The 23,523-nt window shown below is 40.1% G+C and overlaps 2 protein-coding genes across 2 annotated transcripts; one reads left to right on the top strand and one right to left on the bottom strand.

Annotated features, from left to right (window-relative positions):
* Positions 1-386: 386 nt before the first annotated feature.
* LOC143012121 (uncharacterized) lies at positions 387-7,345 on the bottom strand. Its single transcript, XM_076165183.1, has 12 exons — positions 6,805-7,345; positions 3,092-3,181; positions 2,835-3,016; positions 2,704-2,743; positions 2,508-2,616; positions 2,228-2,351; positions 1,885-2,024; positions 1,333-1,541; positions 1,115-1,250; positions 991-1,032; positions 887-914; positions 387-794 (listed from the first exon to the last, which is right to left on the bottom strand). Exons 1-12 carry the CDS (start codon positions 6,942-6,944, stop codon positions 658-660), a joined length of 1,377 nt encoding a protein of 458 aa, XP_076021298.1. The 5' UTR covers positions 6,945-7,345; the 3' UTR covers positions 387-657.
* Positions 7,346-8,397: 1,052 nt separating this feature from the next.
* Positions 8,398-22,905, top strand: ehmt1a (euchromatic histone-lysine N-methyltransferase 1a). The gene is made up of 23 exons (XM_076165158.1): positions 8,398-8,471; positions 8,805-9,238; positions 9,748-9,847; positions 10,262-10,338; positions 10,585-10,810; positions 11,028-11,173; positions 11,943-12,086; positions 12,208-12,515; positions 13,311-13,394; positions 13,473-13,561; positions 13,701-13,807; positions 14,487-14,609; positions 15,446-15,547; positions 15,753-15,857; positions 16,328-16,482; positions 17,204-17,371; positions 19,384-19,528; positions 20,496-20,573; positions 20,808-20,923; positions 21,090-21,176; positions 21,279-21,357; positions 21,955-22,130; positions 22,327-22,905. The coding sequence occupies exons 2-23, from the start codon at positions 8,858-8,860 to the stop codon at positions 22,421-22,423; spliced, it is 3,093 nt and encodes a 1,030-aa protein (XP_076021273.1). The 5' UTR covers positions 8,398-8,471; positions 8,805-8,857; the 3' UTR covers positions 22,424-22,905.
* The last annotated feature ends 618 nt before the right edge of the window (positions 22,906-23,523 follow it).

The following is a 23,523-nucleotide window of genomic DNA, read 5'->3' as shown; positions in this document are numbered from 1 at the left end:
GTCTTCATTCTTCAACTCTTTTCCTCTAAAATGTATGCAGTTATCTATACTCTACTCTACACTCTAGTAGTTTTATCTGCTACTTTGTGCTAAACGTGACTCCAAAGTGACCCCAAGCCCACATATTTACAGAACTAACCAACGCTTGATATTTCTTTCCTTGTGGAACCAAAATGGAGTCTCTTCTAACATACACAGACATAAATAATTCAGGCTTTATGGTTATCATGCTGAATTTGCTATTAATGTATAAATGTGCGAATATCACTGTACCAAAACAATAATTCTTGTTCAATCTTTTATATTGTTCAAGCACTGTATGCAAATTGAACAGCAAATTTCAATTCATGTTATATCACTGTTAACCAGTTTATTACATTGAGAAAAGGGAATATGCATTTCCTTTTATATACATTTGGTCCAAATTCTACATATTTTTTAAATTATTTAAACTAAATCTCACCTCGGAACATAACTAGAAATAGAAGTGTGAGCACAACCACACGGCAAATTTCACTAACACTGCTCAAGTATTAGTAACAGTATGAACATGAAGTTGACCTATTTCCTGCTCACTAAATGAGAATATTAGTGAAAGAGGAAGGAAGAAACAAAGAAATTGAATGAAGCATTTTTGCCTCAGCGTTCCTAAAACTTTCAAAAGTTGAATGAAAAAGGAAACTCCTGTGCACGTTTCTTCTCCTGCTCAGCTGTGGCAGACTGAGGGCTCTCGGCCGTAAAGAAAAATTTAAAATCTTCATTTCGCTCTGGTTGGTCAAACAGGAAGTCGAGTCCTGTGAAATAATATTCATGGTTCACATCAGGTGACTAATTGTATACACATCATAACAATGTGATGTTTTATATCTGATCTGATTAGATTTACCAGTTGAAGATTTGGATTCAGGGGGTTTCTGGGGAAAAATACAACAGGGTTAAGAATATTTGGGTTTTATAAAATATGTTTGGCTGACTGTATTTGCGTAGTACCTTTTCTTTGAAAATAGAGCCAGGGAATGAAAACGATGACACCTACAAGAAAACATTTATGAAAGTCTAAATGCAGAATAATTCATCACTATAAAAGCTCTCTGTGCATTTTGTCATCGCTCACCTCATCCAGTGGGGAGCTCCTGTTAAATCCAAACCCAGAGAAGCTTGGGGTACTGGAATCAGGGTCCAGAGAGAAGAGGAAAGCTGGTGATTTAGTAGCAAGGGTCCCTTCACATGAGGAGCTGCTGGGGCTACAGCTGAGGGCAACACCAGGAAACATACTGTCAACATCTCCAAGTCACGCGTCCTGACAGTGACTCCCACTCAACAACAGCTTACTTGAATGGGAATATTGGGGTGGAGGGATCAGTCTTTGCACTTTCTTGTGAGCTTTGAGGATTAAACCCTTGAGCTGACGGATGCTGTGCCTCCCTCATAGTGACTCCTTCACTCTCCTCCACATCTGTCATTAAAGGGGCCTGTACTTCCTCCGTCGCTACTCTCTCCTCAACATCCTCACCCAAGCGTGATGCAGCGCTCTGTTGCTCCTGCCCACAAAACACATTCAGTCTGACGTATTTCCAACAATAGACCAGAAGCATCCATGCTGGCAACCACAGCGACACTGAAAATGTGTCATTTGCGAAATTATCAACAAAACAGAATCTGATGAATTAAATAATAGAAAACTACACAACAAAGTTTTCTGATGGTCTTAAAAATGACATCACAACAATAATGCTGGTAAATCCAAGTTTATTACAAATGTATTTTTTATTTGAATTTAACTTAATTTCAAAATTCCTCTTCATGCATAAGTCCAGCATACTGAAATGGCTTAATAAGAATACATGTATACTTATTACAAACTAAAGGTACCTTAAAACCAACCTTATGTGGAGATAAATGAAGCTTCCCCTGAGAAGAAATAGTCGAGACCTGAGAGTCAAGTCCACATCCCTGTCCTTGGTCCTCAGTAGGCATCTGATCAGGTCCACTGCCTTGGTCCGGGTCCTCAGTACGGATCTGATCTGATTAATGTTGTTAATGATAAATAAATATGTTGCTGATGATGTTTTTGAAAATGTCAGGCTTCTAGATGAGAAGGAAAAGTGAACCGACCCAGAATAAAAAACAGTTATTTGAATTTAATTGAATTTAGATAATAAATGACAAATTAAGAACATAAATACCACACCATCTGTACACATGTCAAACTGTTACACTGTGATACCATTTGATGTTTGATTGGACCACAGCTCATAGTTTTCTCCCTCTGAGGAGGAACTGTAGGCCGGAGTCTTGCTGCCTTCATAAATGGCGTTGGCATTTACCTCCTCAGATATCTGAGGGTCACCCTGCAGGATATGTTTGGGTTTATCAGAGCAGTGGTATAAAGCTTAAGTTTAGTTTGTATTGTAATCATTTATTTGATTTACAACTACAGTTAATGACTTCTTGTGCCTCAGCTACTAACGAACACTTCTGTATATAGATGGATGATTTGCGAGTACCTTTGCCTGGCTGAGGTGAAGGGACGCTATGCCAATGTGAGGATCTTCTATCTCTGCCTCTACGTCTAAAGGTTTGTGCCACTCTGTTAAGAGCGGCTGGGCAGAGACACTGGAGGGAAAGAAAGGAGGACTTAATCACAGGAAAACTAAGCTAAGGAGGTCAGTCCAGATTCATTTAAGATTCACTGAGAAATACCTGACTTGTGGTTTCTCACTGGAGGAACCGGCTGGTTGACCTGGTCAGGCAGACATGACACAGACAGTGTAAACAACAGCACATTTTCCAACTCTCCTGGAGCAAGTTGGTGTCTTCTAAGCCTTACTTACCAAGCACAGTTTCCAGCTGTTTCTGTTTTATTTGATCTTCACAAGCCTCAAGCTGACGTTCAAGATTTTCTTTCTCAGCCTGCAGTTTAAGGAGCTTTTGAGCAAGAGGATTTTCATAGAAATATTCCTTGTGCTCCTCGTATGTCTTCCTGTAGTTCACAATCCTTGCTTCGTAGACTTCCCTTGTTGTGTTACAAATGAAGCACAATTAATCTTTGTTTATCTCTGTATGAATTCTAAATGGGAACTACACTTACATGTCGTGGTTGCAGATCTCTCTTCTCCTCTCTAGGTCTGCTTTTAGTGTTTTCTCAGACTTACAGAGCAGGCTGTAAGTCCCCTTCAGGCTAGAATGATATACATTGTATTCATCAAGTATTCAGAACCCTTTTCTTATCAATCTAAACACAACATTACGTATTGATGTGTCTTTTCATTTTTCAAAATATAATACACAATTTAAATATTCAATTCCATAAAAATATTTTTTGATATTAGAATTTGAAATCAGTTGTCTACTCTTTGCTGATCGTTCTTTATACGTTTATACAACTTAATTGAGATCCACCTGTGGTAAATTACACTGTCTGGACTCTATTTGTAAAGGAACGTGCCCTCCAGCTTAAAGTACACTGTAAAATAGCGTCTTTTTTGTCAGTATTAAGTAGTACTATGAAAAAAAAAAGAATACGTTAATGTCTAATGAGGAAATGGTGAAAGGGGGGGGAATATTTTGTGAATGCCTCCATTTATTTGCAGTGGGCCTCATCAACAAGGCCCGCGTCTTCCACCGACCACATCATTTCCTTAGCAACTTACACATTGAATTTTATTTCATTTATTTACAAACCCCAATTCCAATGAAGTTGGGACGTTGTGTAAACGTAAATGAAAACAGAATACAATGATTTGCAAATCCTTTTCAACCTATATTCAATTGAATACACTACAAAGACAAGATATTTAATGGTCAAACTGATAAACTGTATTGTTTTTTTGCACATACTCACGCATTTTGAATTTGATGCCTGCAACACATTCCAAAAAAGCTGGGACAGGGGCATGTTTACCGCTGTGTTACATCACCTTTCCTTTTTAACAACACTCAATAGTTTGGGAACTGAGGACACTAATTGTTAAAGCTGTGTTGGTGGAATTCTTTCCCATTCTTGCTTGATGTACAACTTCAGTTGCTTAACAGGCCGAGGTCTCCGTTGTCGTATTTTGCGCTTCATAAAACGCCACACATTTTCAATGGGAGACAGGTCTAGACTGCAAGCAGGCACACTTTTCCACTCTGTGTCAGTCCATCTCAGATGAGCTCGGGCCCAGAGAAGCCGGCGGCGTTTCTGGGTGTTGTTGCTATATGGCTTCCGCTTTGCATGGTAGAGTTTTAACTTGCACTTGTCGATGTAGCAACGAACTGTGTTAACTGACAATGGTTTTCTGGAGTGTTCCTGAGCCCACGTGGTAATACCCTTTACAGAATGATGTTGGTTTTTAATGCAGTGCCGCCTGAGGGATCGAAGGTCACCAGCATTGAATGTTTGTTATTTGGCCTTGCCGCTTACGTGCAGAGATTTCTCCAGATTCTCTGAATCTTTTGATGATATTATGGACTGTAGATGATGAAATCCCTAAATTCCTTGCAATTGTAAGTTGAAAAACGTTGTTCTTAAACTGTCGGACTATTTGCTCACCCTGTTGTTCACAAAGTGGTGAACCTCGCCCCATCCTTGCTTGTGAACGACTGAGCCTTTCGGGGACGCTCCTTCTACTATACCCAATCATGACACTCATCTGTTTCCAATTAACCTGTTCACCTGTGGAATGTTCCAAACAGGTGTTTTTTGAGCATTCCTCAACATTCCCAGTCTTTTGTTGCCCCTGTTCCAGCTTTTTTGGAATGTGTTGCAGGCATCAAATTCAAAATGAATATTTGCATTTTATCAGTTTGAAATCTTCTCTTGTCTTTGTAGTGTATTCAATTGAATATAGGTTGAAAAGGATTTGCAAATCATTGTGTGTATTTACGTTTTACACAACGTCCCAACTTCATTGGAGTTGGGGTTTATAATTTCATGTGTTTTAATTTAAAATTTGTTGTTGTTTTATATGTTGATCGCACCAACGACCAGAAAAAAAATCCTTTTAAATGTAAACTTAATTGGCAATAAAGCTATGCTGATTCTGATTCTGATTAAACCCACACACTGCACTCTATATGTTAAGCTATATCTTAGATGTGTGCTTATTAAAATATATTATTAACAAACAGGTGATGTTACCCAGTGCCCAAACAGAGTAACATCACCGGTTTGAATGATTACAGACCGGTAGCACTCACTCCCATCATCACAAAATGTTTTGAAAAAGTAGTCCTAAAACACATTAAATCCAGTCTCCCTGCCAACTTCGACCAGCATCAATACGCCTACAGAGCGCACCGATCCACAGAGGACGCCATTGCCCTTACCCTCCACACAGCACTCACGCACCTCGACAAGAATGGGACGTATGTGAGAATGCTTTTTATCGACTACAGCTCAGCCTTTAATACCATCATTCCCAGCAGGCTGGTCAACAAACTGCTTGGCCTTGGTTTCGATAGCTCCCTCTGTATGTGGATTAAAGACTTTCTTTCCAACTGCACACAGACAGTCAAATTTGGTTCACAGCTCTCTCCCAGTCTTACCACCAGCACTGGGGCACCGCAGGGCTGTGTCCTCAGTCCAATGCTGTATTCACTCTACACCTTTGACTGTATTTCCACACACCCAACTACCACAATAATCAAATTTGCCGACGACACAGCAGTGGTGGGACTCATTTCAAACAACAATGAAACCCACTACTGTGAAGAAATAGACAAGCTGGCAGACTGATGCATGGACAATAACCTCACACTCAACATTACAAAGACAAAACTCATCATCGACTTCAGGAGACACCATGAGGACAACCGTCCTCTTGTCATCAAGGGAGAGGAGGTGGAGAGGGTTCGCTGCTTCAAGTTCCTGTGAACTTACATTAGTGAAGACCTTAATTGGACTGTGAACACCTCGACCCTTGTCAAAAAGGCGCAGCAGCGACTCTATTTCCTCCGCACACTGAAGAAGAACCACCTGTCTGCAGAGCTGCTCAGAGCCTTCTACCAATGCTGTATAGAAAGCGTCCTAACATACTGTCTGACAGCTTGGTATGCAAACTGCTCTGAGGCAGATTGCAAACAACTCAAAAGGACTGTTAAAACAGCAGGAAAAATAATTGGACTTCCCCTGCCCTCTCTGGAGGACATTTTTAAGACTGGTTGTCTCCGCAGGGCCAACACCACCCTGAAAGATGCATCCCACCCTTGTAACTCCCTGTTCTGTCTGTTACCCTCTAAAAGGAGATACAGATCACTGAACACGCGCACCACCAGACTGAAATACAGCTTCTTTGTAAGGGCCATAAGTGAACTAAACAAAATCAAACATTAAACAAGTTAGTACCCCAAAAGTCAATTGCAATATTGGGACATATTAGGACATATTGGGCATATTAGGACATATAAGGACACATTGGGCATCTTGGACAATGGTCATCTTCAGCTATGATATCATGTGATGTCATATGGGGTGTTGTGTGATGTCATATGATGTTGTGATGTCATATGGGATGTGGAGACATGTCATATGAGACATCTTGAGCTATGGGACCACTTATGTTTTAATATATGAATGGAACTGTGTGTTGTTTATTTATTGTTGTTTATTATTTATCTATAGTTGTTTATTTATAGTTTATTGCTGTTTATTTATCACTGTTCAAAGATTCAGGCACAGCACAAATGCATTTCGTTGTATATCATGTACGTTCTATTCTATTCTATTCTATCTATTCATTCAATTCATTAATTACATTAATGATATTGTTTTAAACCATGACAGTTTCATTCGTCATCTAATTTCATTAATAATAATCAAACCTTTTTGTTTGTTCTTTGGTACGCGTCACGCTGTTCTGCTTTGCTGTGATTTCTTCCTGAAGTTTCTCCATTTGTGTATGCATCGTTTCAATAGATGACCTCCTCTCACTGATCTGAGCTCTGTAAACTGATGACGACATCGACCTTTCAGGGTCTCCATCAAAAACAACACTGTTACGGTATCAGTAACTAATGTGAGCGGACTGCCTGTGTCAATGGGAACCATTTCACAACAATTGTAAACTTGCAAAAGAAATGGACTTAGCCTGCCTTCATTTTGCTGGTCAAGTTCTGTCTTCTTTAGGTAAAGCTCCAGAGCTTGAAAGAAAACACAAAGAACTGAATGTTAGCTCACATAAGACTTCCCCCTGTGCGGCATGTTAAACTAGTTATTACTAGTAAACTTTAAACAAACTACATTTAGTCACCCAAAGTGAGTACAAATATTTTCATACTATTTTCCAGTGAACTCATTGTGTATTTTGTGATTTAACTGCCCAGAAAGAAAAAAAAGATGTTAATCAACAGTCCTGTGTCCCCGTTTTTCCTTTTCATCAGGCTCACGCGCAGTTAGCTATGACTCCTGCTTTAGCATATAAACAGCAAAAGTTATTAACGATTACAGGAAACCTCACAGAATTTCACAATAAAGTGTGTTTTTGTTTTCTTTGGTTATAATATTATATATATTCTATTCTATTCTATTCTATTCTATTCTATTCTATTCTAAGCTATTCTATAATTCCCATGGTTCTTCAATATACCAACAGGCGTTTTCATACTGAATTGTAGGAATGGATTCATCATGTTCAGTTATTGAAAGTGACAATTTACTTGTTATCAAATGTAAAATGTGAAATTTGATGATTTTTTAGTGTAATTTCTTTTCTCACTGGAACTAAAATAAAATGTCACCATAACAGCTTGATTTTTCTTTTCCTTTTCTTTTAACCATGCAATGCAAGTTCTCCAATAAGTTGAACATTCGATACTTTTCATTTTGATCCATCAGAGAGGATGTGAATGTGGTAAAGAAGCATTCTGCTTATGACTCTTGAACAAAATACATTGATTTGTATTAATGTAATAATTTATTTATTTATGTATAATTCTATACACACCTCATAAGCTCGTAATTGAAATGACCACAACCGCTTTCACTTTGACGTGTCACAGTATTGATAACAGTAGTGTCAAAAAAGAACCTGTGATCTTATAAAACAAAAACAAGCACAACAATTCCGAATTTGATGCAACATTTAACAAGTTTTCACTAAAATGATTAAGTTGATTTAAATGCATGAAAAAAGCACTACTTCAGAAGGAAACAATTAACACATGTCTCCCCAAAGAAGTTATATAAAGGAATAACTTGTACAACAACAACTTCATATATGAAAACACTACCTTTGTTTTCTAACGTGTCTTACTATTTTACAGACACAGTTATCGTTAATGGACAGAAATGTCGCAAATGAGCCGTTGAAAAGATAATAAAGAGGCTTCCTAAAATTAGATACATTTACAGAAATACAAAGTGTGGACGTGAAAGCAGCGCGACACATCGTCACGTGACTTTGTGGGCGGGGGCGGAAGTGGAAGAACGGCGGTCGGCGTCTTCCGGCCCCCCTCCTTACATTGCTTGGATATAGCTACTCGAACTGTTGGTAGGATGAAACTCTGCAGCTCTATAACTTTCCGTTATGGCCTCGTTTTAGCTTTTAGTTAAATCCGCCGACTCTTTTCGCTCTCGGTCGGCTTCCTGCTTGCTTTGGTTCTGCTCCGGATCGAGCTTTGCTTTGTTTTTCTTTCTTCTTTAACCTCATTTGTTATGCAAAGATACAACTTTCCTTCTTATGCACTCTCGTTGAATTGCAGGCAAAATGAAACATTATGCTCGGTTTACTGAAGTGATAAAAGACTTTCTCATATTGCTTAAAAGGCATTTGCACATCGACTTCATGAGATTCAAAGTTGTGTAATTTGTTTAAATTCCTCAGATGGTGTTGAGGGCCTAGAGAGCAACTGGTGTAAACAGACCCCCAGAAAAGCCATGGAGTATAGTGGACCAGGCAGAAGACCATCCAGCCCCTCCTCTGGCACACCCTCAGGTGCTAAGGCAGAGGGAGCACAGAGTGGTCAAAGACCCAAAGTAAAGATAACTCCTTTTCATGGCTCACCCATTGTCAACAGGGATAGAGTTTTCCACAGCAAACCACCAGGAGCAGCATCAGTAAAAACACCTGGATCTCCTCACAGTTTGCTGTTGGACAACGGCAGAAGCCTGTTAGCTCTGTCTCTTAGAGAAAAGGCCAACACTGCTGCAGCCGCTGTTGCGGCTGGGAGCTCAAAGGAACCAACTCTCTTGGGTGCAGCATCTGTTGGAAAAGCAAAGACCCTGAGCAAACCTTCCCCAAGTCCTGCTGCTTGTAAGGTAATCAGTTACATTTACTCTTTCTCTCTTAGTTGAGTAGAAAGAAACATGTGGAAATGCATTTCTTAATGAGATTAGAACGCCATGGTGTTTTCAGAGCTGATGTAAATTATTTTGTACTGAACTAGCTGGTGAATATATTTAAAGGCCAAAACACACCATAATGACTGATTGTGTGCATAAATGTGGTCTTTATTGAAATGAAAAGCATTTACGCCCTACACACAAAACAACTTCATCAACACTCCCTTGAACCAAGTCCCATGGAATTACAACAATTCATCAAAATCCTTTTCATTTTTTATATATCCTTATCTGTTTCTAAGATCATTCAGGATAAAGCTCTAAACTGTCGAGGTAGGAGATGCTTAATGCACAATGTCTTGGTTTGTTTGTTTTGAATGAAAGGTCAGTATCAGCTCCAAACATGGATTCTACCATACCCCTGTCTCCTCCTCCTGAGAAAAGGTTAAAATGCATAACTCATATAAATTGATATCCCTCCACAGTCTGTGGGCAAGAAGGTAGCAAAGTCCAGATCGGAGGACCTGCCAAAGTCAAAAGGCAAAGAAAGTAATGCGGTCTCCACCTCCATCAAGCTTCAGCCAGGTCGGTTACGATTTACATTCCCTTATTAGTTTGGTGAAGAAAAAAAAGTTGGAAGAAACCCTCTAGTTTAGTTTAGTTTATCCAGCATTACAAGGCCATTTGCATTTTGTAAATACTAAGCAGACAAATGTGAAGAATGACATAGATATTGTTTTTCCTGCTTTTCCTATTTTTCCTAATGTTCCAATGTTGAATATAAGTGTATTTGCATTACTATAATCTTAGTTGGTAATTCAGAAGCATGAATATTCACTTACTTTATTTGATAAATACACAAGTCTATGTTTATCAGACCCTGCTAGTTAAGTTAAATTAATTAGATGTTGCATTGTAATTTGTAATATGTTTTTGAAACCTTATTTGCTGGTTAAGGTTTCTATTTCTGCTGCTGACCCCTCTGTGCTTTCTCTCCAGCTGTGAAAAGGAAGAAGAGGAAGATGGGAATGTACAACTTAGTCCCAAAAAAGAAAGTCAAGGGCCTTAAACAACAGGTGAAGGCAGGCCTTTTCATTTACTTGGCAATCTCAAACCTCAAACTCTTAAAAGGAAAAAAAAAAGTTTTTTGTTATATTTGGCTGTCAAGCTGCAGTAGCACTTTGTCAGTAAGCTATTGGATAAAGAAGTTACCTCAAATACCAGATGGATAGTTACATTCACAACACTGAAGTTGCACTTGTCAAACATGAGACTAAATAATTCATCATTGATCAGATCCCTTCTGATTCTTTCCTACATAGAAAGATGACCCAGTTGCCAGGACAGGGAAGGTTGAAGCTGCAGCAGATGGAGTGAAGCCAGTGACCCCACTAGATACTCTGAAGCCTGCAGCTGTGACGCATGTCAGAATTGAAACACTGATGGAGGCAAAGCTGGAGGAGGGCAGCCATGTTGAATATACAGAGCTAGCTTTGGACTGCCTGGACCTGAAAGCTCAGCAGGAGCTGCTCTCTCCTCCTCTCTCAGGTATGGCTTTCAAGTTTTTGTTATTGTTGACTATGTCATGAATTACTAGAAATAGTTATTTTACTGTCTGTGAGGGAACATGGATATTGATCTTATTTTAACTGGTATATTTATATGTTTTATAAATATGGCTATATGGGTGATCCAGTTGCTACTGTAGTGTTAAGTCAGACAAATTACGTTATCTGTAATGAAATAATGGATTTTGTGTATGAAGGTTCACCAGGGGATGTTGAGGTGACGGAAACAGACCTAGCTGAGGAGTTACCACTCTGCTGTTGTCGTATGGAGACTCCTTACATTGGCGGCAGCCTCGCCACACTGGATCAGACCTGCATGGCTATGGAGAGCATTAATGGAATGGTAAAGCTGATAAGAGTTACTACTGGGCTGCAATGCTATGTCACTTGGATATCAGCCTTTTTAAAATAAATCATGTAAATATGACACCCATTTAAACAGAGATTTTTGTAATCCAAGACAATTGTTACTGGTGATTTTGGCTACCTTCAAACTGCCAGGTACAGTACATGCAACCCTATTCTGATTTTTTGCTGTCAAGTGGCGCAGATCAGATCTGTGTAATGTAAACTAACCAATACGATTGTGATCTTCACACAGCACATGTATTAACTCATTCCTGCTTCAACATTACTTATTTGCAATCAATGCAATGATTTTTCAGATTTATTTCCTTTGTTGACTAGAGTGAAATTGACATTTACAAACATTAAGGAAGCAGCTTATCGACCTTTAATAGTTCAGTGTTTCAATTCAATATTACTGTAGTATCTGTAAACAGTAAAATTGTAAATATAGAATCTAGATTGTTGGACACAGTTCTATGTCCTGACAGTGTTTGTTTCCAAATGACTGAACACTTTGGTAATGGCTCACTACTTACATTACATTACATTACATTACGATCATTTGGCAGACGCTTTTATCCAAAGCGACTTACATCATGTTACCACCCTTCGCAGAGGGGGGAGCAATTGAGGGTTCGGTGCCTTGCTCAGGGGCACCTCGGCAGGGGCTCGAACCGGCGACCCTCCGGTTCCCAAGCGGAAGCACTACCCACTGCACTACCCACTGAGCCACTGCCTCCTTCACTGCCTACTTCTTTCCACAGTTGAGTTGTTGCCAGAGGCGAGTGATGAAACAGGAAATGATGAGACCCTCCAACACGGTCCACCTTCTAGTTCTGTGTGAAGACCATCGGGCTGGTATGGTAAAGCACCACTGCTGTCCTGGCTGTGGGCTGTTCTGCAGGGTGGTGAGTGAAAGCAGTGAGCACAAATGAGCCACACATAACTAACAGCATGCAATATCTATTCATAAACACTGAAAACTATATTCTCTGTGCTAATGCAATGGTTTCCTTATATTCTTTACAGGGCACATTCATGGAGTGCAGGCCCTATGGCAACATCTCCCATCGTTTCCACCGTGACTGTGCCTCCATCTTGAAGGATCGCAAGTTTTGCCCACACTGTGGAGAGGACGCCAGCGGGGCAAAGGAAGTCACTGTGCCAAAACCTGAACCATCACCCTCTGTTCCTCGGTCAAACCCTGGACCATCACTGCCAGCTGTGCCTGCTGTTCCCACCCTGCCGTCAGTACAGGTCACACCCGCAGTACCTCAGATACTCAGGGCTAAGAAGACCAGTGAGCCATTACGGTCAAGAGACGAGAGCCCGAGCAGGTAACACAGGAATGCTGCTATTTAGTTCAGCTTGTCTCCCATTTTACTTTAGAAAGCTGCACTTGTGTATCATTAGAGGAGGCTGATTCAAATTAAAAAAACATTTTCAAGATACTCACCCGGATGTAGCAGCACGCGTTCATGTGTATGAAGTCTGCAAAAACTCAGGGGGACATGTCCAAGTAGAGAGAAATGTTGTCTGTTTGGTATGTTCAAGATGGTTCTGGGCTTGGGAATGAATGTTGAGGATGTTTCACCCATCATCCGAAATGCATCTTCAGTTTCTGAACTGTGTGGGGAAAGGTACCAGTGTTAAATCTCACTTGGCAGACACGCCTGTCACTGAAACAGTTCCCCCCACTGTGAGTATGTGGACTTAGGTGTGCTACAGACTCACCCCGTTCGCATCGGAATACTGTTTGATTATTTTTCTAGTATTCTTCAAACTGAAACAGCACTTAGTCCACCTAAAAGGTCCACATCATTGCAGTGGAGCTCTTCTCCAGAGCTGCGTGTCAGCCAGTTAGGATCAAATACTGCTATGTTTAACCACGCTATTAAGAAATGAAAAAGCCCTTTAGTTTAATCTCTTCAACCTTAATTTCCCACTTCCTATCGTTCCAAGATGGTGTTTTTGAAAAGTTAGTGTTCCAGCAAATGTTGGCATTTAACATTGATGCTTTTCATATCAAAGCATCCTGGCATATCAAAACTTGATGATTGAATGAGTTTGAAGAAGCCACCATTTTAAATGTTTTATATCTGCCATTTATCCTCGCACCGTTCTTTGTCAAGGTCAAAAAGCGATGCTGTGAGCACTGCAGATAAACTGCCTAAAGAGTCACTGGAGGGCATTCTGATGGCACTGGATGATGAAAAGTAAGTCTTCAGTTGTGTCTGGAATTTTTGCTCTTTGATATACTGTAACTGATTTAACAAGCTTTTTATTGTTCTTAGCTTGAAGCCCAAGAAAGTGAAGTACCCCATCAAGCAGCTTTTTATGTCTGCGAAAGAAGGTGAACTTCAGAAGGTCCTTCACCTTTTAGGTCAGTAGCTACAATGACTCAGGAAATATTTGTCTTCAGCATGTATGGGATGGGGCCATTATGCCTGCTTGTGTTGGTGCTGTTCTATGTGTTGACAATTTCTTCTGGGTGTAACATTGGACAACTCTGTACATTGCAGTGGATGGGAAGGACCCCAACTTTTTGATGGAGGGCCAAAACAAACAAACCCCTCTTCATGCAGCAGCTGCTGAGGGCCACCAGGACATCTGCCACATGCTGGTGCAGGTTAGTAGAGTGGGATTTCATGTGCAGTCATACAGAGTTGGGATGAACCAGTGTGTAAGAACTACATGTATTAACTATATGCATTTTAAATAAAAAGAAAAACCTTAATAACTCAAAGAAATCTTATGATAATGATACAAAATATCAGATAAGAGAAATTGAAGTAGGTAAGAGTAGGTCTTGACTATACAAAAAACGTTTCTGTTACAAAATATGTGCACATCCCCTGTAGAAATATTGATATAGATTAGCATTTTGCATATTGTTCAGTAACAACGTCACTGTGATCTTTTTACCTTCAAAAATGTGTAAACTAATCTTAGTTTTCTTAAACTTGCGTTGATGTCATCTACTTTTAAGGTGGTTGGTCTGTGTTGACTGAAATGTTACAATTTCTGATGATTCTGATTAGCTGATGATAATCATCCTTTTTGCCTTCCCCCCTTCAATCAGCACATTATGAATAAATACATTAATACTTTAAAAAATATTCATTAAAATTATATTTATTGATAATTATGTAAATCCCGAGAAAGAGGAAGATGATCCAAAAGCCTGGAGATTTCCAACAGTCCGTCAGTAGGAACTATATGCTTTGTTAACACATATTAGTTGTATGTTGTGGTGACCTCTAATGCAGTGAATTCAGATGCACATTTGTGTGTGTGTGTGATCACAGGCTGGAGCCAACTTGGATATGTTTGATGAGGAGCAGCGAACGCCACTGATGGCCGCCTGTGAAAGCAACCATTTGGACACGGTGAAATACCTGCTCCGAGCTGGTGCAGCCATTGGTCACAAGGTTGGGAGATGATAAGCCATCTGACTCCGTGTTAGCAGTCATATCAGCCCAAACTGTGCTTTTGTTCTTCATCCCTATCTTGATGAATTTCACTCTATCAACCACTCTACCACAACCCCTCATTACTTTTTGTGCTACTGTTTTTAAAGTTGCATTGAAATGGAAATGATTATTTTTTTAGTAAACCTCTGCTTTCTGCTATGACCACATCACTCTTTGTGAAGTGGACTGTGCATTTTCTGATCAGGGTACATGAGGTAGAACGTCTATATGCACATTAAAGCCAGTTCCTGGTGAGCAGAACATAGCTTCAAATGGGGAGAACTCAGATATGCTGGTTATGCACCCTACAAATGCAGCCTTTTTGTCATGCAACAAAACTTTGGGGACGATAATGCCAATAATTAATTTTTCAACCAATCTTAATTGCTTCTGATGTCACCTACGCAGCACACAACAGTGCAGATTAGTTAAGTGATAAGAAATAGATATACACACACACGTAGACAGGACAACGGTGGGTGTTGAGTCGTTAAAGTGGTTATAGGCAGCTATGATGTTACATGAAACAGTATGCATTCCTTCACTTAGATAATGATTAAGGGTAAACATTCTTCTTTAGGCACTATGGTTGAGTGACTGGAGTTTATTCATTTTGAAGAAACTAAAATATTGTGTTTGAAACCTTCTTGAGCCTTCAAACTGCCTAATGTCCTTTCCGTCATTCTGTCCTAAGCTAACTCTCGTAAATGGAGGCCACCAAAAGGGTTTTTGTGAGTTTTAGACTATAGGGTACAGTGTACTGTTGTTCAGTGTGAATCATGTTCTCATCCCAGGATATCATGGGTTTCACCTGTCTACATCTGGCAACTAAACTGGGACATTATGATATAGTCCATCATCTCCTGTCCAAGGCATCCAAATACATCAACAGTCAGGTAAAAACACACATTGATCAACTAACTAATGCTAACAGCATATGTTATGTCGATAAAACATCATCATTTTACACTTTTGTCTACATTTGATCTGCCGTAACAACACTCATTTCTCTTTTGTAGCTGGAGAAATGAAGATGTTTAAGTTTCTTTTGAATCTTAATGGAATCAGCCATGTGTCTATTTTTGTGATGAATGAGTGCAGGATGATGGTGGATGGACTCCTATCACCTGGGCCATTGAGTACAAGCACAAAGACCTGGTTCACCTGCTGCTAGCCAGAGGGGCTGATGTTAACATCAGGGACAAGGTCAGCCCAGATCACTGTGTGTTCACATGCTTTACCACATGTGTTTACACACCCATACCACTCCTATGCTTCATTTTATACATGGTGCTCAACTCATTGACAAATGTGATCTCATGGATCTTATATTCCTCTATTAACCCGAATGAAACAGTGCAGGTACAGTAACCTGAATCTGAAATAACATTTGTCTATAACTTAAGGATATCACAGCAATTTTGGTATAATTTAAACTGTTAAATTGTGTTATGGGTTGGGGATATAGATGAGTTATCACGAAAGGGCGATGTTATATTAAATTCCCACTATTTAGACAACACTGTCTAGTTTTTGCTGATTCATCTGCCATTATTGGAAAATTTCATGATTTGACAACTTACTGCCTTCAGGATGGTAGTAGGACTGATCAGTAAGTAGTCACCTGTCATAAATATGCTGTAACGCCGTGGCGTCACTGAATGCTGTTTGTCCAGGAGGAGAACGTTTATCTCCACTGGGCGGCTCTGTCAGGCTGTGATGAAGTTGCTCAGGCTCTGCTCGAGGCCCGTTGTGACCTCAGTGCTGCCAACGTTCACGGAGACACGCCGCTTCATGTTGCTGCCAGAGAAAATCACCATGAATGTGTGATGTGAGTGTGCAGTCTGAAAAGAAACACAAACTGTTGGTTTAGAGTTGCAGCCCATTACTGGCCAAGTTTTCTCTTACCATGAAAAATGTGTGGGAGATTAATGCTTCCGCCATTGCCCTTAGCCAAGCCAATAGACTTTAAGAAGAAGAAAAAATAATTTTCTGGATATTGCCGACTGCTGCGCAAAAGATTGGATACCATGTGCAATTGTTTGTCCAATTCAGTTGGATTAAGGTTTGTTCCTCCCATTAGTCCACTCAGGGGCGAACCAAAACAATTTTGCTGAGACTGGTTTTAGGAGATGGTCTCTGTCTGATTCCAAACTAACTCTGGAGCAGGGTAGTTAATGGGGTCAGCATTTCTTGCACTAGTTGTCTACTAAGCAAATATACCAAAACATGTATTTGGAGGAACATGTTGAAGGTAAGCATGTGGTTGGATGTGCTCAATTTGGAGTCCATTCCGTTGTTTAGCAGTCAACATACGGGTTTCCACACGTTCTCTGAAGTAATCTGACAAGTCATTTCAGAACTCACTGCACTGTAGGCTGTGTGATAGAAAGGCAGAAACTACAAATGATCTGCAGCAGAAGCTGAATTTGAGTGCAGCAAGTACTATCAGTTTCATCGTTTTCACAATTTCATCTATCATCATTTATGTCACAAAATCTTAACCCACTACGATTTTTTCTAATTTGAACACTATTGGTGTTGATCTACAGGTTGTTTCTGTCTCGTGGAGCTGACATCAACCACAGCAACAAGGAAGGACAGACTGCACTGGACTGCTGTGTGCACAGCTCCAAGGTGTGGACGGCACTGAACACCAACAAGAGGCTGACGGATGCCAGGAGTGGCAGGGACTGCCATGGAGAACGTCTCCTCAGCAGGTGTGTGTGAAAGTTTTTAGAAAAAATAGTATTGTGTATTTTCTGTTGGTGTCTTCTCTTATCCCAGCTTGGAGATTTTTATTGAAAGTTTCCTTGTGGGTTTCGAATTTTTAATTCTTACAGAGCAGACACTTTTTCTTCCGCTTCTTTAGGCTGTTTCCCTTGACTTTTTCTGACCACATTAACTGCACAGTACCATTTTGAGCTTGTTCCGTCTACAAACTGTATTATATGAAGCACATGGATTATATTTGCTAAGGATTTCCCCGGACCTTGATCAGCCACTGTGTGAAACTGAATCAACAACGGCATGTGATATGTCTGGGAGACGTAATCGCTGGGATAAGCTTGGTGCCAGACCAAAAGAAATACTACCACAGAAGACAACATTTACAGTCCCAGCTCAAACAACTTGGACTTCTGGCAAACAGTAAAAGTTTGAAGTAATTGCAGATCAGTGCCTCCGCCAACCTGAAGAACAGCTACAAAGGCATCTTGGCGAATCAGGCGTGGAAGCAATGTCTGATAAGAATGGAAAAGAGCCAGCAAAGAAGCTCTAACAGATGGGAAGAAGGTTGCAAACCCTCACAAGAAAAGGAAGCGAAATGAAAGTTCAGCCTGTCACCCTGATTATGGGAGATTCTAGTTAAAAACATTACCAATAAAATATATTGCCCAGGCACTATTGAAGTTGGTTTTAAAAATCCTTCAATTATTATCTCAACATCCCAACTTTAATCAGGTTATCGAATATGTAGAGAATAGTGACATTGAACTGCGACTGAGAACAGTCAGAAGTGCTATAACTGGATTTCAATGAACTGTTTGAGTCTGAGTGACCTGGAAGCTCAGTTGTTATTAGTGGACCACTGGAAAGTCTCAGAATAGTCCACAGATTCAGCAGATTTTTGGGACTCAGTACTTGCAGTCTGAAAGAAAATGGCACGAGACAAAACACCACAATCTCATGGTCAGGCTGTTGAAAACCAGCTTCTGAGCCAGTCTGACACCTGTCTCTCTCTCCTTGTTAACGCTGGCATTAAACTCACCCCCCACGACCCATGCCTCCTCTGCAATCTTCACTGGGTTGATGAAGCATAGGCTTGTTCCTACCCGGGCTGGTGAGCCCAACACAGCCAGCAAGATATCAATAGGACGGCAACAGAATATTGCCTGCAAGCTGAGGTCAGAGATGTGCTGGATATGCTGGACACACGATTGGATGCTAGTAAGCAGGAACAGGATGCCTAGAATCGACAAGGTCCCAGCCCCATGTCACTTATTAATAACTGTAGGCTATCAAATCCACCCATTATTCCACCCATAAGTAAAATCCTTGAGAAAGTTGTCTTCTTGCAACTGAATTACTCCTTAGTCTCAACTGGTTGCTATGACAACTTTCAAATCAGAATTTTGACCTCTTCACAACAATGAAACTACTCTTATTATATCTAAATGTTTTTTAATTTAAATGATCCAAATGGTTTTTCTTTGTGAATTCTTTTTATGCATTCTTTTAAATCTTTTGCTGTTGTATCTGAGAATGTCGTTTGACCTGTTTTATGTGAAACACACTGAGACCCCCTCTTGTGTGAAATGTGCCATATATATAAAGTTACCTTGCCTGATTTAACTAATAATACTAATTAAACAAATACATTGTGATTGAGCTAAAACAACGCTGTGTTTCACTGTCTGGAATATTATAGAATTAAGAAGGTTTTGTTTCACATTCTTTCTCTGATATTCCTGTTGTTCCTGTTATCAGATCATTGCTCTAGATTAAGTGAAAATCCCTGAAATATTTAACAAAATATTTTATTTATTTATTTGTTTTATTTTCTTCATCTTTTTTGTTATTGCTTCCTGTATAGGTTGCTTGAGTTTCTTTATGGGCATTGAACTTTTGCCAGCATTATTAGTTTGCATTACTTTCTTTGTTATTGTTTTCCTCATAAAAATTATTCATCAAAATCAAATCTAAAAAACACATTTTTCTTCTTTTGCCACAGGGACATCTCTCGAGGTTATGAGGCAGTTCCTATCACATGTGTTAATGGTGTAGACAGTGAGCCCTGCCCTGAAAACTTCAAATACGTCCCGGACAACTGTGTCACCTCCCCACTGAATGTAGACAAGGACATCACACACTTGCAGGTAAAAGACTCGATCCCTGTCTGCATGCGCAATACACTGGCCTCTCTCAAAATAATTGTTCATCGGCCCTTGAGCACTGAGCATCCAGTTGTTTCATTTGATGTTGAGCCTGCAACAGTAAATAGGCAAATCAGTGTCATGGACATTCTCAGGTCAGAATACTGCAAGTAAATGTTGACAGTAACAGTAAACAGTAAACATCAATAGATCTTACCCAGCACTATAGTATTTTGTCCAAAACGGAATGGAATGACATGGAATCTGGTTTGGAGAAAACCTTTGAGCCTCAAAAACACCAACATTTACCATAATGGGATTCAGTGCCTCATATATCAATTGTCTCGTGGTCTCATATGGAAGGAGGTAGGCAGCAAGTCGGATCTCATAAGAGACATTTGAAGAAATTAAAAAATGAAAAGATAACATAACATAAAAGTTTATTATCCCGAGGGAAATTACTGTGCAACAGTTACAGTACAGTGCAGAATGAAACTAGGATGAGAAATCACCTAAACTAGTGCAATAAAGAAGAACGTGCAAGAATGCATGCAGATGATAAGTACACACAATAAGGGGTACAAAGTACATACAATAGGGGAACAATACATGACAGTACAAGTACATAAGGAGGACATTGGTACAAAGTGCAAAATGTGCATCTGGCTGGGAGGTAAGAGTAATTTATATATAGTCATTTATATAACTACAAAAAAACACATCTGGCACGGTTTAAGACCGGCAGATCGGCAGATCGCTCCGCAAATTTCGAAGCACGCACCCCCCCTGCCCATGGCGCTGGATAGGGTCCCTGATACAGTACCAATTGTCCTGCTTACAAACAAGTCCAACTATGACTGCAGGTGAAAACAGAGCAGAAGCAACACTGCTATAATGAAATGTTCTCAAGATAAAGCCTGCTAAATATCGTGTGACTAGAATGATGAGGAACTGATTTTCTCGTATTCAGCACTGCAGCTGTACAGACGACTGCTCCTCCAGTACCTGCATGTGTGGTCAGCTCAGTCTGCGATGTTGGTATGACAATGTAAGTTAACACACACACACACACACACACACACACACACACACACACACACGCAGCTACACACAGACACACTCTCAATATGAGTGGACTTTGTGGCTATTAACATTCCAGGTCCTGACAAATTATCTAATGATTTGTTTCTGAAACTATCAAATACCTTTTTCTAAGGAGAAAAGGGTATGAATGAAGGTTTCTCTTTTTATCTTTGTGCCATTCTGCTTGATCTTTATGTAGGAGGGTCGACTGCCACTGGATTTCTGTCAGCGGGAGCCTCCGGTGCTGTTTGAGTGTAACCATGCCTGCTCCTGCTGGAGGACGTGTAGGAACCGGGTGGTCCAGAATGGAATGAGGTAGCCCAGTCTTTCTGTTGCAGAAAGTTATTTAATTAGACTTTCTCTCTTGATGCTGTTTGTTTGGACAGAGTCGTCGTATTCTGTCCTCCATATTTGAATTGCTTGGAAACGATCTCAAATCTTCTGCTCTTTTAGATAATTGCCCGGTTGTTGTTTGTTTCAGAGCGCGGCTGCAGCTTTATAGGACACAAGCGATGGGCTGGGGGGTGCGAGCGATGCAGGATATTCCTCAAGGAGCTTTTGTTTGCGAGTGAGGACAAGCTTTCATAACAGAGATGACAACATTAATTGTTTTGTAGTTTGAAGCATTGAGGAGAAGTTGATATCTGAACTCTCTGACCTCCATCCACAGGTATGTTGGGGAGATCATATCTGATGCTGAGGCTGACAAAAGGGAGAATGACTCTTTCCTTTTCACCCTGGACAATAAGGTGATTAGTTATTCATGAATCATGAATTTTTAAAACTGCACAAAGCAACCCTACATGATGGCAGTAAGCCATAACTGTACATAGCAAAGTGGCGTGTATGTAAGGCATAGGAGGAAACTGATCTACTATTGGTACATTCATCTCTCTACAGCACTGCATCTCTACTGCTTTTAAATGTTGACTGGTGTTCTCTGTTGAGATTGACCGTAAAATAAGTTTGGGAAAACAGGGTGAAAATGCTGAAATAGTGTTGGACCCATTTCAACTTTTAGTTAATTAGCTGTTGCTAATTCTGCATTCCCTTTTTTTCCTGCGACAGTCTAATTAAAATCACAACAACGTTCATTGTGCGTTTACACTGTGTGTGGCCATGGGGTGGAGCTGTTGTGTTGCTCATCCACATTTGGCTATACTACATTGTGTTGTCTCTGATCTTATATTGGTGGCATTTATAATGGTTTTACACATTGTTGATTTTTATGGATCTGGATTCACGAGTGGATCCATTGTTTGACAGTAGTTGCATAAGCAATAGATCTAGGTTTGAAAATAGAACATTTCTACTGCTAGAAAGTGTTTGTTCCTTGTCTTCCACAGGTTGGCGATGTGCACTGTATCGACGCAAGACTTTTCGGCAATGTCGGACGCTTCATCAACCATCTGTGCGAGCCAAACTTGCTGGCAGTGAGGGTGTTCACTATGCACCAGGATTTACGCTTCCCTCGCATCGCTTTCTTCTCAAGCAGGCCCATCAAAGCTGGAGACCAGATTGGGTGAGTGACGTGGTGGAGGACACTCAAGCACGGACATAGGAGTTGCATTCCTCAGCTCAACTGCACATTTGATTGTTTTAATTTCACTTCAGTCTATGTATTAACTCTGTAGATTAATAGAATAGTATCATTTATCCAGTTAAATATTGTATATATCATAAACATAAATGATCTCTTGCTGTTTATTTTATGCCAGGATTGACTACGGTGATCATTACTGGAGGGTCAAGAGCAAGTACATCACCTGCCAATGTGGCTCTCTGGAGTGCCGCCATGCATCTACTAGTAGATAACTGCATAACCCAGTTCTCCCTTTTTATCTGGAAACACCTCACAGTGTCTGATGCCGCTGTGCCCTCTCTCATCTCTGGTGCACTCGTCTTCTGATCCCGATCACAGATAAACAATTAAGCAAACGGCCATCTTCAGACCAACATTCAGACTTCCCCTAACAGCACAGGGTCCAAGTTACACCTGACGGTACTGAAAGAATGCACCGATTGATTATTTTTCTCTGTGAACTACTCCGCAGATTGTCTCAAGCCAAGGTGAAAATAATAATAAGATGAAAAGCTAATAAAAACAAACAAAAAACAGCTTTGCTTAGTTTTAAAAGAATAACACAATCAGTGATCAGTGTTTGTGCAGAAATAAGATGTTAACACAACTTAACTTTCATGTGAATCATTGAACTGTGGTGATGTTTTTGGTGGAATGATTTTGTACGTACTTGCTTTTTCTACTTGTCAGATTAGACAATAAATTTTAAAGCATCCCTAATTGTCATTTATGAATTACATGAGTTTGATGAGGTTGAGATTCAACAAACAAAAACAACAACAACAACAAAAGCTTTTAATTCTTGTTTCACTCACAGAGATCAGAGTTCATGTTTGTCTACACTGCTGCATCCTTGGAGCTGGTAGGGATCCATGATTGGGATTTGAACCCACATCCTCCTATTGAAGAGGCATTTTTAGAAGTCCCCAGATAGGGCTTTTGATACAAAATTTGTTTGATTAGATTGCAGGGGTGGGGAACCTTTTTCCTATAACCGGTTTGAGTTTGCTATAAGCCCTCAGGGTCAACACAAAACTTGTGTTAATGGGAAGGGGCCGCGCGCATCGAAATTAGCCCTGCGATTGAACTCAAAACTGTTGTTGACGGGGGTGCGCTTCTGAATTTGCGCTGACGGGATAATGATCACAGTATAATTATTTATATGCCGTCATCGAAAGAGCCAAAATTGTCTCGCGGGCCGGAGGTTCCCCACCCCTGTATTAGATTAAGATGGGAAGGAAGCTTTGGTAACTGATTTAACACTAAACGTCAACGTTTGTTTTTGTCAAGGCCTCTGTTGAACAGGTTTAATTATTCCATATTTAAATATGCT

This window comes from Genypterus blacodes, unplaced genomic scaffold (genome assembly GCF_046128005.1).
Source record: "Genypterus blacodes isolate CSIRO-AG114 ecotype Tasmania unplaced genomic scaffold, CSIRO-AGI_Gbla_v1 ptg000141l_1, whole genome shotgun sequence".
Classification (NCBI taxonomy): Eukaryota; Metazoa; Chordata; class Actinopteri; order Ophidiiformes; family Ophidiidae; genus Genypterus; species Genypterus blacodes.
Note: the sequence above shows the minus strand (reverse complement) of the source record. Positions and strands in the feature narration are given on the sequence as shown.